This window comes from Sorex araneus, chromosome X (genome assembly GCF_027595985.1).
Source record: "Sorex araneus isolate mSorAra2 chromosome X, mSorAra2.pri, whole genome shotgun sequence".
Lineage (NCBI taxonomy): Eukaryota > Metazoa > Chordata > Mammalia > Eulipotyphla > Soricidae > Sorex > Sorex araneus.
In genome coordinates, this window is record NC_073313.1 from 240,064,121 (window position 1) to 240,080,644 (window position 16,524).

The following is a 16,524-nucleotide window of genomic DNA, read 5'->3' on the forward strand; positions in this document are numbered from 1 at the left end:
TGCTTGGAGTTTACGCCTATCTCTGTTTTCAGGGCTCACTCCTGATGGGTCTCAGAGGATCACAGGAAGTGGTGGGAACTGAACTAAGGCCGGCCATATGCAAGGTCAGTGCCTTAACCTTGATATTATTTTTCCCATTTAATTGAATCATTCTGAAAAAGTTTCTTAAGGAGGCACAGAGGTTCGGACAGTCAAAATGGGAATTCTTCAGAATTAACATCTGCTGGTGTTTCACAGAGTGTTTACACATATCTTTAAATAGAAGGCCTTTCCACATTTTGGGAACTTCGGAAGATCTATTAGAAAGACCAGCTATGGGAGATGGAAAGGGAACCGATCTCTCTATCAAGCCTTGTCTGTAGTTTTCTGCAGCAGCTATGAATTAGGGCTTTAAAATCAGTGTGAAGTCTTCAATCTGAGTTAAGCATAGGGAAAGAAGCCATGTATTATTAATGTATACAGAGTTTTAATAGAAAAATAGCATATATATTAAAAGGAGTTCTAGTTCAGAGATATTACAATATAAATGATAAAGATTTTCCTTAATGTGTTAAAGTGGGTCTATTGTCAATGAAGAGATCATATGTGCTTGCTATCATTGGCATATCCAGAACCTAGCAGAGAGATGAGTGAACATAAAAAGTTCTTAGGAAGTTTTTGTTTCATGAATGAAAATATGAACACTGTCACCATTCCAATTCTTTTCCTTTTCTATAATTTTTGAATCAAATATTTTAGGAGATTATATTATCACAGAATTCAAGAATGGGAAATGGCTGAGTCATCAGATCTGGTCTCTCCACTTTTCAAGCAAGGAAAAAATGATCCAGTCACACCCTGTTGGTGGGAATGCAAATTGATGTGGCCTCCATGGGAAATGGTATGGAGAGTTCTTGACAAACTAAAAATAGTCCAACTACAGAATCCAGCCAGTCCACTCCCGATTTTCTAACTGAAGAATATAAAAACATTAATTCAAAAAATATTTCCCCTCAACATTGATAGCAGTTTTATCTACAAGAGCCAATATGCAGAAACAACTTAAATGTCCACCAAATGGATAACTGGGTAAAGAGGTGCTATGTATTCTCAGATATTCAGAAAAGATAAAATCTTGCCTTTGGTGAAAACATGGATAGAACATGAGGTCATTATGCTAAGAGAAGTAAGTCAGAGAGTGAAAAAGCAATTACTAGATGGTTTTGCTGATAGGATATAAATAAAAACCACAGCAAATGCACAAACAATTCACTCACAAAGAATAAGCTTTCGACTCTAAAACTATGCTGGTGACCAGAATGTAAGGGGAATTGGGAGTCAAGGGTGGCACTAGATCTTTGGTGAAGGATATGGTGAAGTTCAGAAAGTATTATTTAACAAAAGCTTTTAAAAAATTATAGTTCAGATAGTTACAATAGTGCTAAATTTTATAGTACCGACATAAAGCATTACTATACCCAACCACCACAAAAGTGCCCATGACCTTCTACCAGGGTCCCTACATCACCTGAGTCTGATCTCCATTACTCCCCTCCTCACATATCTGGTAATTGGTTTTATATTCCAATGCCAGTGTTTGACATTGTTTAGTAATATCTATTCTCTTGTTTTGTCTCTATTCCATAGGTGAATGAGCTCATCTGGTATTCGTTCTTCTCCCTCTGACTTATTTCACATAACACAATATCCTCCAATTCCATCCACATTGTAGCAAACTCCATGATTTCATCCTTTCTTACTGCTGCATAATATTCCACTGAGGCTTTTTACACAAATTGAAGCTGTATTCAAAACATCTACATGATATTGTAAACCAATGGAAAAATCAGTAACATTTTATTAAATAAAAGAAAAATCAAGTATATGATAGGCCAACCAATTTTCTTTGAGTTCCACAGCTCACCAAAGGCATAGTTAAAGGCAAGGTAATTTCCTGATTGCTCATCTCCTGTCCTTTTTGTTTGTACTCTGGGCTGCCTCATACTTGAACTCCTAATAAAGGATCTTCCAGTAATTCAATTGTGTGTCATCTTCTCTCATTGCTGTGGCTTTCTCTAGGAAGAATTCTTCTTTAAAGGGCTCTGATTTATACACCCCTCCCAAATCTTTTGAAAGATAATGTAGCAGATATGTGTAAGAGGAGGAAAAGGTCACTACAAATGTTAAGAGTATAATTTATCAATATGAAAAAATAAAACTATTTTCAGGGCAGTATTATATATTCTGAGATATTTGACCCCAAGATGTAGAGATAAACTCTTATATAGATCACACTGAAGAAGGGAGACTCAGCTGACCACAATTTTCTCCTTGCCTATGGCCCATTTTCAACTCTAGAGGGATGAATGCCTCAGGCTTGCCTCTTGTTCTCACCAGCCATAGCTAATTCAGCCAGAGATGAGCCACCGACTTGAGCTTAGCCAATTAAATTCTTTCCCAGGGGAAATTAGAATTGGGACCCTAAAACTGTGTCCGTTGCTGTGGGGAGCCAGGTGACAGGTCTCATGGAGTCTGTAACTAATGGAGTTATTTAAGGGCAGTTGGGAAGAAAGGAATGTTGGACCACGTGCATTGGATGAGTAAACAAAAAAGCTTGTTTGTGGAAACAAGCAAAGAGCAAACAGGCAAGGTGAGACAGAACTGAACAGGCAAGAGAGTGAGAGAGAAAAAGACAGAGGGGGGGAAAGAGAATTTTTCCATAACAGGTTTGCATAAAATCCTTTCGCTTATTTGTATTGATCTCATTATCCTGATGCAATTGTAGTCATTTTCTTTTCTTTGCAACGAGTGGTTGGCTTCTGCATTCAGGAAACCAATCTAGAAGAAGACAAGATTTGCTTTCTACGGGACTGGTAAACTGGCACTGGGAAGAGGAAAACACCTTTAAAAATGATGCAAAACAGAAGAGATGAGAATGTGCAGAAGCAGAGGAGACCGGAGAAGCCCAAGACACAGAGAAAGCCCTGAGGAGAGAGGGAGCAAGCGTGGCAAAGCTGAGGGGAGTTGGGTGACAAGGGCTGTCTTCCAGATACCCCACTGCCTTGGGGCCGCGCCAGCTTCATTTTCCATCCCCAAGAGCCAATCAGCTGCTCATCTCGACTGCACAGGGAGAACAGCAAGGGGATTTAATCACGGTTGGCAAATGTCAAATTACATTGAATCTAAACCAAATTCCAGACATTTAGGGCCACGTAGTCATTAACAATCAATTAGTGCACTTGCTTTTCAGTCAAAGCATTTTTTTTTATAGCCTCTCCTTTCTCTGACAAGAAAAACACTTGCTTTGCTGCTTTTCACCCTGGGCAACCCATCAAGACCTCCCTCCTTGAGTTTCCAGGAAAGGAGACATTTAGACCCTCTGGTTGCCTTTCTTCCTTTGCTGCCCCAACTTCCCAGCGTGGAGGTAAAGGTTAAGTGGTATTTCTATATCCCGTATTGCCTTTAAGAGCTAAGGCAAAAGAAATTGGACACTTTTTCTGGGGCATCGTGAAGTAATAAAAGGTAAAGGGATGTTGAGGATCATCTAAAACCTTTTCAATGGCTGAAAGAAAGAGACTTTGGACTCCTGCACACTGAGGACTGATGCACAGCAATTACACGCGGAGGCATTAGGTGAACTCATTTCACCTCTAATGGCCCCGGCTCTGATACAGCAGGATTACATTCCAGCAACAGAGCCGTAAACATTTACCACAAAACAAGCCGTTGTGCTATTGATTGCCGAGTATCTGCTTCATCCTTCCCTTCCCCAATGAGCTCAGATTTATGGCAATTCCCTTCCTGTTCTCCGAGCCAATCCCCTCATCTCGTGGGGTACTGCAGGTCAGAGGAAGGAGATAAGAGGGACGCTGTGTGGGAACATTCTCAGGAAGAGCTTTCGTAATCATTTTGAAAATTCCTCTCTGGCTCCTCTTTCCCCCTGCTGGGTCTTCCCTGGGCCTATTTTTAGAGCAACTCAGTCAGAATAGAGGAAAGCCCATAGTCTTTCCAACAGTGACATGGATTCCTTCTTCCAGTCGGGCTGATAAAATCTGAATGCAAAACTGACCTTAGCTGAATATGCTTTTGACAGACAGCAGACTCGTATGGGGTCCTCCAAGCTCTTAATCCCTGAGAACTTCAGATGATTCAAACAGTGTAATGGCAGCAGAAAGGAAGCACATATTTGAAAAATGCTCAGGACTGGACATGGCAAGTGGAGGATTTGGAGACTCAGAAGCTAAGACAGGGCCCAGACATGGTCTTATACCCAAAGGAGTATAAGATTCTTGGTAACTCTCCTCTGCACCGATGCCAGCTAACAGCCTCAACCAGAGATCTATCATCTGTGCCAAGGCCACAAGCTGCCAAGGACAAATAAGAAGATGGATCAAACCCAACAAAACAGCTCTTTATCTCTAAGTGATCTCTCCAGGGAAGGTTCCTCCCAGAATACATTCAGCTGAGGGTCCTGAGACTGCCCCTCATTAGACACCTCCTTGGAGGTCATCTGGCAGTACCTGTGGTAAGGTGATTCTCCCTGGATTAGATCCCAAATTCATCACTGTCACTGTTTCACTGTCATCTTGTTGCTCATCAATTTGCTCAAGCGGGCACCAGTAATTCATAGTGCAATAAATAAACACCATCCTCTAAGAAAGTCTGAATACATGTAAAATTTATTTGGGAGGCTGGCCAGAAGATGGCTCACAGGACTGGAGCAATGACTTGTACACAGGAGTCCTAAATTCAATCCCTGGTACCACATGGCCTCCTGGGAGTCCCTGACAGCAATCCAGAACAGAAGACTCACCCTCGCCTCCCCCCAAATATATATTTTAAAGAATAAAATCTGAGGAGTACTTATCTGCTGTTTTAAATGGTTGCTTTGATTCATATATGAGTATTTTCAGGTCTTGAGGTGTGCTAAAAAAATGACCCTGATCTTTCAGGGTCATTGCTAAATGAACTCTTAAAATACAAATGTGAAGGTCCTATTCACTCCCCCAAATCTGATTCATGTCTGAGAAAAAACTCAGAAGATGACTCAGAAAACTCAAAAGACTCCTTAAAGATGAGAGAGAGAAAGAGAGAGAAGAGAGAGAGAGAAAGAGAAAGAGGAATAACAAATCAGAAATGTATGGCATTTGTAGAACTCTTGCCATGCATGTGTGAGGCCCGGAGTTCAATTACAAGCACCACAAAACCAAAACCAAACCAGCCCCTTGCTCGGTTTGAGGAACAATGCACACAGCGAGGCTTCTTATACATTTACTCAGAAGTCAGCTTCTATTTGGAAAGTAATTATATCACTTAAATCAAAGATTACCTGTGTATTAGGAAGATTTATATTTGACATTGTATAATCCTGACTCTAGGATTCAGCAAACAACTATTTGTATCATTTTGTTTTAGCTCATTTAAATTTCATTTAAAATGCTCAGGTGGGTCAGTGCGTGGTACACCGCACAAAATACATCTATCCCAAGTGACTGATGGGCTGCTGGTTGATCAGAGGCTTAGCCAGTGAGGAGGTGTTGGAATTTTCCATGTTAGCCCTGCAGTTTTCTCTTTCTAAATGTGCTCTTAGAAAACCAAGCCAAAACTTCTATCTGGACTATGCTGACAAATAGACACTTCCAAATTAGGAGATGGTGGTCTTATAAAGGGATAGATATGGGGGAGAGTAAGCTCGAGGCCTTAGAGGAATGGGACAGCTTGCCAGGCCTCATGAACTCATTCAATAAGAGTTAGGAGGCAGTTTCATGCAGTGATTTTCGAAGATTATGGGAAGTGAAAAGGAGAGAAGGAAAGATGGAGAAAGGGAAGCAATGGGATGAAAAATGAAAATGAACGATGAAGAACAAAATGGTATTCAAAGTTCCCAGAATCAAAGACAAGATTCACATGTGAGGTATTTAATGTCATCATATAATACATACTTTGGAGTGTGATCAGGTAGTTTTTAGCAGGGGTGGAAGATGCTTTTGTGACCATTTTGGCACCCAGTCAGTTCATAAAAGGTTTAATATGAAAAATTTTTCTCTCTTCGTTTCCTTTAGTTCATAGGAGCCCATAAATAATGTCAGGATGCTTATTTTCTATATAGTCTGGGCACTTTGACAAGCAATCCCGTAATCCCACCCTGTAATCCCAGTGTTCTTTAAAAAAGTCTGCAAATTTGGCCATAATGTATTATGGAGGTGTGGAAAACATAACATGACTTCTTTGGCTCTCCTGCTATGCAGAGCCCACAGTACGCTGTTAGGTTCTCAAATGCACTCCCAGCGCATTCTGTCTAGACACAAGAGTTTGAAACCAGGTCTCATAGCATAGACTAGATTTTAGGCTCTGAGTATTGATGAGAAGACTCAAGGAAAGGATAACTTCCTTCATGGGTCAATGGCCAATATTCAGGGCTCTAGTTCCAGATTAACAGTGTCACCTGGCCAGTCTCCATCCACTGTGAGTGCCTGTCCCTGCAAAAGCTGATGTTCCAAGGATCGGAAAGCAAGACAGAGCATATATGCCCATCTCACTCATGGCCACATTATCTTCCTCCTAAGAGACCTCCGGTCCTTAAGTAACTTCCCAGTCATCAAATCTGTCTTTATTAAATTTTCACATGCACTTAGTTTTAGATTCAATTTGAAATGTTCTCTGAGGAGAGTCATATGGACTAAATAATTAGCTAAAGAAAAAGGGCACAGCATGGATTTTAGAGTCTTCAGTACCACCTACAGTTGTTGATGGTTTTAAGGGAATAGAAAGGTGAGCATTTTCGAGTTATGTATTTATTTTCACTTGTATTTAAAGGGTAAACAGTCAAAGCAGTGGCTTCAGGAATATTTTGGTAGTGAACAAATGTAAGACAGATATTTAAGGTTTAGAAAAATGTGTTACAATATTAAGAAAGTAATAGTGCAAGGTTATCAAAAATTTTGTGAATGTTGTGATGAGCTTTAAGAAGCTCTGCCAAGGGGCTGGAGTGATAGCACAGGGGGTAGGGCGTTTGCCTTGCACGCGGCCGACCTGGGTTCAAATCCCAGCATCCCATATGGTCCCCTGAGCACCGCCAGGGGTGATTCCTGAGTGCATGAGCCAGGAGTGACCCCTGTGCATTGCTGAGTGTGACCCAAAAAGCAAAAAAAAAAAAAAAAAAGAAGCTCTGCCAAGAATAGTCAAGTGTTAGTACCAATAAACGACCCTGGACTGACTCCTGTACCCCAAGGAATGTGATGTTTAACCTTGGGCAATAAGCAACCTAAGATTCCCTTGATTTGAGTGCAGTGGTTGGAATGAAGATCTCCAAGATTCTTCCAATTCCAGCATGTAATGATTTATCTTATGGGATGAATGAGAAAGAAATGGGGAAAGTAATCAGTGTTGTCGAAGGTGATGTCATATTAGACACACATAAGCATCCAGTTAGCTGCTGGTTGCCCAGAAGAAGAGGTAAGAGAAAAGATCACTTTGTTAAATCAGGGAACCTATGCTCCAGCCCAGTTCCTTATTGCATCCCATCGACATTCATAGTTATGTGACCTCTTGAACCCAATTTCTCTGTTTGTGAGGACAAAAGGTCATGGTGGTGAATGACACCTATTCATTGCTATGCAGTTCTGTCAGACAGCTGAACTACAGTGTAAGTGAAGTGAAGAGTTCTATGAAAACAAAACTCCGGTTCTCCTACTTTCTTGTTAACTCTTTTTGCCATTACTTTTATTTAAAAAAACAACAACAACCAGTGTGGCAGTATATATGACTGGCATGAGCAATCATGAAACTGGTATGATCAGGATCTTCTTTTTAAAAGTAGTAGTTTAAGTCAAACCAGTCAATGATGATGATTTTCAATATGTTTAATGTTGGAGAAGCAATTTTGAGTTTGTTTATCATGGATAATTCAGAAAACCATTATTAGTCACTTCAAAAATCTTATTTAAGTTAAAGGTTTTAACCATCTCCTCTTCTAAACCTAAATCATAAGTGGAAGATGAGCTAGATGTATTAAATTATTTATCATTTCCACTGAGCTCTGCTTTTTACAAGGTTCCTTTCCATTAGCCCAAAATTCCCAACTGGATCTGAAACCACAGCTGACAGCTATCACAAGGTTTATGCACTTTCTTCCCCTGGGATATCCGGGTTACACTTTCAGACTTGTGTCTATTGAGTTAGAATTACAGGTATTTTACACTTACTAGGTTACCAAGTTTGCTTCTGCAAATTGCTGGCTGACAAGAGAAGAATATGCTGGAAGGTGACATATAAAGCCTGAAACTTTCAAATAGAGAGGACCCCGAATAAAAAGTGGAATCATGCAACATAAAGTATGGAGTCATTTCACGTGAAATAAAGCAACCTCTCTCGAGTCATCTCTGAATTTCTATTATGTCATAGCAACAGGACACTCAAAGAGTTTTTGAAGTGGGTAATGTCATATTTCGGGCTGGAGTGATAGCACAGCGGTAGGGTGTTTGCCTTGCATGCGGCCAACCCAGGTTTGATTCCTCCGCCCCTCTTGGAGAGCCCGGAAAGCTACCGAGAGTATCTAGTCTGCAGAGCCTGGCAAGCTACCCGTGGCATATTTGATATGCCAAAAACAGTAACAACAAGTCTCAAGATGGAGATGTTACTGGTGCCCGCTCAAGCAAATTGATGAGCAACGGGATGACAGTGACAGCCTAATGTCATATTTTAAACAAAATTATGTCAATTACAAAAAGTTCAGTTGTTGAAAATACTCACTTATACAAATAATTTCCTTCTAACGAATATATATAGAACTTACCATTCCTGTCTTCAATATAGTCATCCAGTTCAGATAATCCACCTGATGTCTGATTTGATATTCTTTCACAAAGTAACACTTTGTATTACAAAATAATAAACTTTGTTTTTTGGTAACACTGAAAAACCATCTCACCCTTCCTCATGCGAAGAAACTTCAAGGCAAATGGCATTGGTTATGAGAATTCAACTGTTCTTCGAGTCAAAGAAAGAACTGAAGGAGCAGGGCCCAAGAGCCATGTTTGCAGACTGGGGATCAGTGTCCCTTCACTGCATCTCCTCCTCAGTCACCATCCGGATGCTCTGCTATCCCGCTTACCTGTCTGCTCCAGAGAGCTTGTGGCACATGTGTGAAATTTTTAGAACCGTTTTCCTGGTTCCCGATGCATTTAACGGCTTTCTTTACCTTAATTTTTATTAAGTGGACAATACTCACACACGACTGTTCTTCCAAACCCATTGCTACCCTACTTTCCTGCCCAGAGCTTTGCCATGACATTGGTACCACCATGTTTTCACACATACGTGAGTTTCTGTTTCAAGGTTCCACTTTTCTTGGGAAGTCAGTGTGTAAGGGACACTGGGATTATAAACTAGCCATGATACTCTGTGCCTTTCTCCTTCCTTGGATATGCTTTCCTAGAAGTCATGTGTAGGAGAGATTGTAGTCAGCGTTCTTTTTAGTTCAAACTCTAGGCCTTTGACCTGCTGCTTCTGGCAACTTTTATCTGCTTCTATCTCCTTGTACTATGTGCAGCCAACGAAGTGTCTCCACTTCTGCTCGGATCCCTCTTCCCCACTCTGTTATCAACCACTCCTTCTAAACGGAATCCCCTCACCCCTCATTAAGTTCTTCCCTCTAACCTTTGTCCTTCATTCTTTATCCACAAACAACTCCATGGAGCTTTTCCAATATGATCCACAGGCACACTATCCCAGAACAAACTTTCCCTTTCTTGCAACAAAGAAAACATTTCCATTAGGCCTCTCCTAATCCCCTAAACAACATCCCATAATCCACCTCGTTCTAAAATATTGCTTTTCATAACCTCCAACCATTTACTCCCCTCCCCCCTCAAATAAAACTGCTTTTGGTGTTTCTTCTTTGGGCATTGAGCTACCTCATGGAGACCATGAAACACACACACACACACACACACACACACACACAACACACACACACAGAGTCAACTTCCCAACAAAGAAAACTGACCTAATACAATTTTTCACCTTCTCTTTCTCTGAGAAAGAAAACTCTCGTGATGAATATACAGATTCATTGGTGTCTCTGAGGATTTTTTTTCCTTCCCACAGAAATGAGCTGAGGAAAAATATAGTAAAACATTCCAAGGCCAAACACATTCTACTGTTTATTACACATATTACATTCTTAAATAAAAATGCGTCACATAACATTTTTTGCATAGATATCTTACAATATACCAATTTAAAAAAGAATTATGAAACAGACCAGTAACAAAAATAAATTTTTTCTTCATTAATAATTTTGTAACATGAACATACCACCATCATATAATACAAATAATAGTTTGAAATCTTAAGACTTTTGTACAGCAAAAAAACTTGACAAAGTAATATATTTATATATATATATATATAAAAAGCTTAAAAAAAATAAAATGTCAAAAAAAGGCATAACCGAGGGCTATAAGACTGGGTACTTCTGTGATATATTATAAATACCAGAGAAGGCCTGAGAGAATGTGACGGGGGAGGTGAGGGAGGGGCGGGGCTAGGAGTAGGGCTCTCCAAACACACTTGTTAGACACATCTGTGGCAAAAAGAAAATGTATAGTGCAAAAATAAATTTCTTCACGCCAACTGTTAGGAGGAGAATGGAGAATCGAAAGAAAAGTGGTAGTGGCTGGGAAGTTTTTTGGCGGGCATTGGGGGGTGGGAATGACATGACAGAAGTTTGGGGAGAATTTGGGGAAAGAAAGGGGAGGCTTCAAAAAACATGAAACATTTATTTTTGCCTCTGTGTTAGCAAGGAGATCTTGGCCATAACAGGTGTATTTTTCCTCCCTGGAATGAAGCGGAAGTGAAAGGTAAGGAAATGAAATGAAGTCTCGATAGGATAGGAAATGCATGCGGGTGGGGGTGGGGGGTGGGGTAGGGATTGAGAACCAGCCAATGAGCCCCAAAGCCTTTCTGGACTTAGATTTACAGAAATCCTTCTGCCTCCAGTCCCAAAGGCCTAGGATTAAAATGTCCCCTCATCCCACCCCCAGCCCCTCCCTCTCTGTGGAACTCCCGTGTGGTGTCAGTATACTGGCGATTAGAAGCATACATCCCCCCCAAAGATATTAGGCACTGGTGGCTACTCCTTTTAAACGTCAGTAGCCTGTTTTCCTTCTGCGAAGGTACAATAGGTACAGATGCACGCGTGTCTGGGCGTGTGCACACATACCACCCTCATTATTCTGACGTGGGGTCCATTTTATGGCAGTAGACAGAAGCTGGAGTCAAAGCAATTTACGATTCCAAAGCTCACAGTTGCAAAAAATTGTATAAACAGTCCCCAACAAAGAATGTTTCAACCTTCCCTCCTGACCATTGAGAGGGAGCCCTATTTGAAAAGAGTATCTTGTTTGGGATTTCTGTGAAAGGATGGCCTGGATCCCTCTTTCTCTCTCTGTCTCTCTCTCCATTTTTGATACCAGTTTCCCGAGGACTTGTACATAAATGCAAAACACCTGAAGAATACAGTACTATATTGGATGGATGCATGCAAGAAAGTTAATCGCAGCTTTTTACTCCCTTGTCTGGGATCTATTAGGAACTAACAGAGGGGATTTCAGAGAGTGTTAAAAGCAAGAGAAAACCCTCTTCTGTTAGTCAATCATGGGATTTCACATGGAGAAGTCATTTTTACTTCCTTGAACACATTTTTGTGGTTCTATCTCAAGTATTCCCAAAGACCCTCACTGAGGAAAGGAGGCCATTGACGTACATATAGGCCAGTGCCTCTCGTGTTTGAATTGAGATATCACCATGTTTACCCAAATACAATCCGGACCTAGGATGCCAATTCTCTCCTCTTGCCCACCCCACATTGGTCAGGTGGTCACTTCTGAAAAACAACAGGAAAAGCTTTCAGAAACCCATTGGAACCACATTTGACTTTATGAATTTTTCACTCTGGCAAAGATCTGGGAGCTAAACTGTTGCCAGAGAAATGCAAGTAATCCAAAAGATTTTAATTTTTTTTTTTTCAGAAAAAGGAGCAACAAACCCGATTTTTGCAGCTAAATGTACTCCTTCTCTTGTCTCCTTTCCATAATACCAATAAATGCAAAAGAGAAAACAAACTTACTTTGCACTGTAGTTTATATTTTATGAAACAAAATCCATAGAGGAAACTATTCAAACCAATCAAAACGAACCACTATGTTTTGCTGTTCCTGCCATCTGAGTTAATTTCTTTTGGCTTTACCATAGAATTCAGAAGTAGAGGTTCAGGAGTTACAGGTGAAATATACCAAACACACTGGAAGAACCTCCATGAAAATCCCATTTATTTCCTCTCTGATCCAAATAGACATGGCTCATCCGGAAGCTTATCCCAAACTAAAGTTCTTTAAAAATCTTCTCTGGCTTTGAAATTCAAAGAAGATTTTTAGAAAAAAATAGTTATCAGTTCTGTTATTCATGCATGAGGTTGGCTGTCTTTTTACCCTGTTATAATCAGGCAATCCAAAATGTAAAAAGGGCACAAGAGGCGCAGGAGGGAAGGAAATGGGTATTTGAAGAGCTTGGCAAGAAAAGCACATGGAGAGGAGAAGAAATGGTCAGCATGAAATTCATCTTGGGGTCTCCAATATTTGTATAAAATGCAGCTTTGTGGAATCCAAACATTTTTATTTTCTGGACATAATACTCATCACCACCAGGTATGAGGCTGGGCCAATTAACCATTAGTAGGTTAACCATTCGTGGGGCAGGAAGCCAGTAGCTAGGAGCAGCATTAAAGTTACAGGTTTCCACATCTTTGACTTACAGCCAAGTGGTAGAGGAAAGAAGTACAACTTGAAATAATATTAAAAAAATATCAATGGCTTAGAAACACTTTTTTTCTATACATCAAACTCTGAACCCTGGATCCAGCGTGCTTGAGAGGATAACCACAAGAAACACCATGCCAGATTTCTCCTTTATAAATCTGGGATCCCCTGAAATGTTAGGAGGTAACAATATTAGTGAGAAAGCAGTTTAATATGTTTCAAATGTCCATTCAAGCACTGTTTTCAATAACCTGTCCTCTTGGGAGCAAATTCTCTTCCTGTTATTTCTTGCAAAGCCTGTTCACACGAGCAGGCTCCCACCGACCAGCTCTCGTAGTTGGGAGAGATGATCGGCATCTGATGACTGATGACCAATCTGCTTCTAAACAACGTGAGGGGCTACCCCCCCCCCCGCTCCCATGGGTAGGACTGGTTATCACTCACAGGTGTCAGCTGGGCTAGAGAAGAACCGTTTCCAAGCCAGACATTTAGCACCCACCAAATTCTCAGGCCAAATCTCACAGTCAACAAAATGACTCTGAAGCAAAAGCAAGCCCCCCACCCGTCACGGTTCACGCACCCTGCTCTGCCAAAGGTCAGGAGCAGATTACAAAGGACCTCCCTGATACAGAAGAGAGAGGAATTACTACACATTTCAGACACTGATGAGGACTAAAGAGCCTTTGTTCTGCCACATTCAAATGAGATCTGTTTAAGACCACGGATGACAACAGGGAGCAGACAAGCAATGGTTACTCTTTTGCATTCTTTTCTTTTTTTTTTTTTCTTATACTTTCTTTTTAATAGAGTCTTGCATTGGTCAGTTCAAAAATTAAATTAAGTATTCTAAACCCTTAATAATAGTATTTCAAGAGGCAAGAGCAGCTCCAGCTGGGGAGAGAACATTTGTAAATCGTGGCCGCCATGGCTAATGCCATCACTGGCGTGTGCGTGTGTTCATGCTGGAAGCTGCTATAGAAAGGGAAATCAGGAACCAACAAAATCTGGGGTATCTAAAGTTTCATCTAGTGCACTGACTGGAGGTGCCACAGTTTAATACAGCTGAGGTTCAGGGTCCCTCATACATCCTTCATCCAGAAAAGATGCACCACACATTCAAATATAATCCCATGGTACGCCCTGATGGACTGGCCACAAAATGCACTCAAATGCAGTAGAGAACTACAAGATTGTCAGCAAGCAGTGCTCCAGAAATTGTTTCTAAGTCATGTCTAGTTTTAAATCTTTGGAATAAAACTGATTTTTAATACCCTCCAAGTAACATATACATAATTGCCTCTGGCAAGTGGGCAGATTTTGTGAGTGTGTGTGTGTATGTGTGTTTTAGGGTGGTTTTTCACTTTTTGTTGTTGCTGTTTTGGTCTACAGTGGAAAAAAAAAAGGAAAAAAAGAAAATTCTAAGGGCAAGACCTCAAAATGCCCCAAAGTGTCCAATTGGCAGCTATAGCATTTGTGATAAGGAGACTCCTTTACCCTCAGACGAGTCGTTTCAACGTTTCAGTGAAATCAAGGTTGCAGAGAGCGGAAAAACCAAATACCAAGCATCTTGAAGGTTGCTGTCATAAATGCATTTTTCTGATATTATTATTTCTTTTTAAAGACTTCAGTTTTGCATCCCAAATAGGTGTGGGGTGGCATTTTAACAGTCAATGAGTCAAACAGTCAGAGGAGGGCAGAAGGGAGCCAGCTGGTAGGAAGGAGCAGCAACCATGTTCGGACCAAATGCCATTTTTATTTTTGAGACGTGTCTTGAAGGGATGGTCCCAGAATATACAGAATATACAACCTGTCCTAATAACCACCCCGCTTGCTTGCATAGGCCATTGAATGGTCCTAAAGGCAGTCTTTGGAGTTGAGGCCAGTGCCAGCTAGCTACAAATGCGGGTAGAGACTGATATTGGATGTGTATGGGGATAGGGTGCAGGGGAGCTGAAAAGTGAGGCCTGGTACCCCCCCTCCCCTTGGAGTCAGCTTGCAGAGAAAATGGGAGGCCTCTGTTGATCCTAGGTGTTCTGTGTCACAAGTCATGGTGGGCCAAGCCAGAAATAAAAAATAGCAATGTCTCTCTCTTCAGACAGACCATGAGAGAAACATCTCAACCCTTTTCCTTCAATGGAAACCCTTTGTTCCTACAGTGGCCTTCTGAATCGTGTGTTTTAACGAGGAGTGGGGCAACAGGAACTCAGTGGGGATGAGAAAGGAAGATAGAATGACGGTTTTTGAAGCCACTAGACTTGGGAGGCATCCTCAGTGTCCCCCACTCCTGGAAAGAGGGATATATTTGGCTTTTTTGTCAGGCACTAACCCAGAATTAGGTTAAGTCTGCAGCTGCCCTTTGAGACTAGCAACATCTATGCTTGAAACAGGTTCTAGGGGAGCAATGACACACAGCACAGGGTCGATCGCTATGAGCTGAGGTCATGATGCCTCAAGGAGGTGGAGAGAACTGTGATGTTCCATCTGATTGGCTGCTTCGAGAGCTGGACATCCAGGTGCCGAGAGAGAGAGAGACAGAGAGAGAGAGTCCTGGAGAGGTTTTAGTCCATGGAGAAAAGATAAAACATTTAAGCTTCCAAATAAGCTTTTCAAGTTTTCATTAGCAAAAACAGAGAGATTAAAAAGAAAAAATCTAGCACTGGCAAGAAGGGATATACTGTGACTTATCATCAAGAATTTTATTCTCTTGGCCACTTTGCAGTCATGCTAGAAGTTTCCAGAATCCCTAGTGCATATGGTGTGCAAGAGTCAAAAAGTAAAAAAAGGAAACTCCTCCCTGGAGAGTGAAGTCTAGAGAAATGCAGGCCAGAAAGGTGTGTGGTGTTGTTCCAGAGTCTGCCGCCGCTAAGGCCGTCGGTTATCGACTCAAAAGATCTCAATTGTACTAAGAAGAACCAAAACCGATCAACAGTTCTGTGAGGAAGTTGGACGCACGGAATAGTAGGACTTTTCACACACAAAGGACAGATAAACCAAGAGTTAATTTTGGCTACCAAACTGCAATTTGGTTTTTCTAGGTCACTTTCCCCCAACTATTTAAAAAAGGAAACATTAGTGCTACACATATGCAACTTTAAGACGTTGGATTCTCCTATCAAGTTGCACTGAGAAGCAAGTTAAATAAGCCCCTCTTACTGCTGTCCACCTGCAGAGACGTCACATCCATTTTCTTTGATTTCCATTGGCAACAGCGGGAAATAATTCCAATAGTGCTGAAGTAAGCAGCCAGTCTGCCTTGCTGAGTTCACCTGGTTTCCTTCTGCTTTGTCTTCCACCATCTGGCTAGGGCAAGGCATAAAGAATAGACGTATATATTTTAAATAGAGCTGAGTGCATGACAGTGTGTGCGTGTAGGGGGGTGGGCTGTGAGTGCGCTTGTGTCGCTGTGGGTGTGTGTCTGTGTGGGTGTGTGTACACGGAGGTTTGTAAGTGAGAACTTTCTTCTGCGAGGCAACAGGTCCCCCGCCTGAAGTCCAGCCCCTGCCTCACGGCATTTCCTCAGACAATGGCCGATGCCTTGGCAACTCTGGCCTTTAGGGTTTTGTTTTTTTTTTTAGATATGTCTCTTCATGTGGAGGGCAAGATGGTCAGACCTGGAAAAACACCTAGGAAACAGAAAAAAAAAAGTGTGGACATTAAAGAGGTTCCCATCAGAACACTCACCTTCTATCACCTTCTACATATGATTTAACTTCCTTAGAGACCTTTA

At 41.2% G+C, this 16,524-nt stretch overlaps 1 protein-coding gene across 2 annotated transcripts in view; it reads right to left on the reverse strand.

The window, feature by feature from the left end:
• Positions 1–10,129: 10,129 nt before the first annotated feature.
• KLF7 (KLF transcription factor 7) overlaps positions 10,130–16,524 on the reverse strand; it is a 94,400-nt gene continuing 88,005 nt past the window's right edge. For both annotated transcript variants that reach the window (XM_004601307.2, XM_055121480.1), the window contains exon 4: positions 10,130–16,420. In XM_004601307.2, coding sequence (XP_004601364.1) covers positions 16,369–16,420 — 52 coding nt within the window. In that variant the 3' untranslated portion in view covers positions 10,130–16,368. The remainder of the gene's footprint in view (positions 16,421–16,524) is intronic.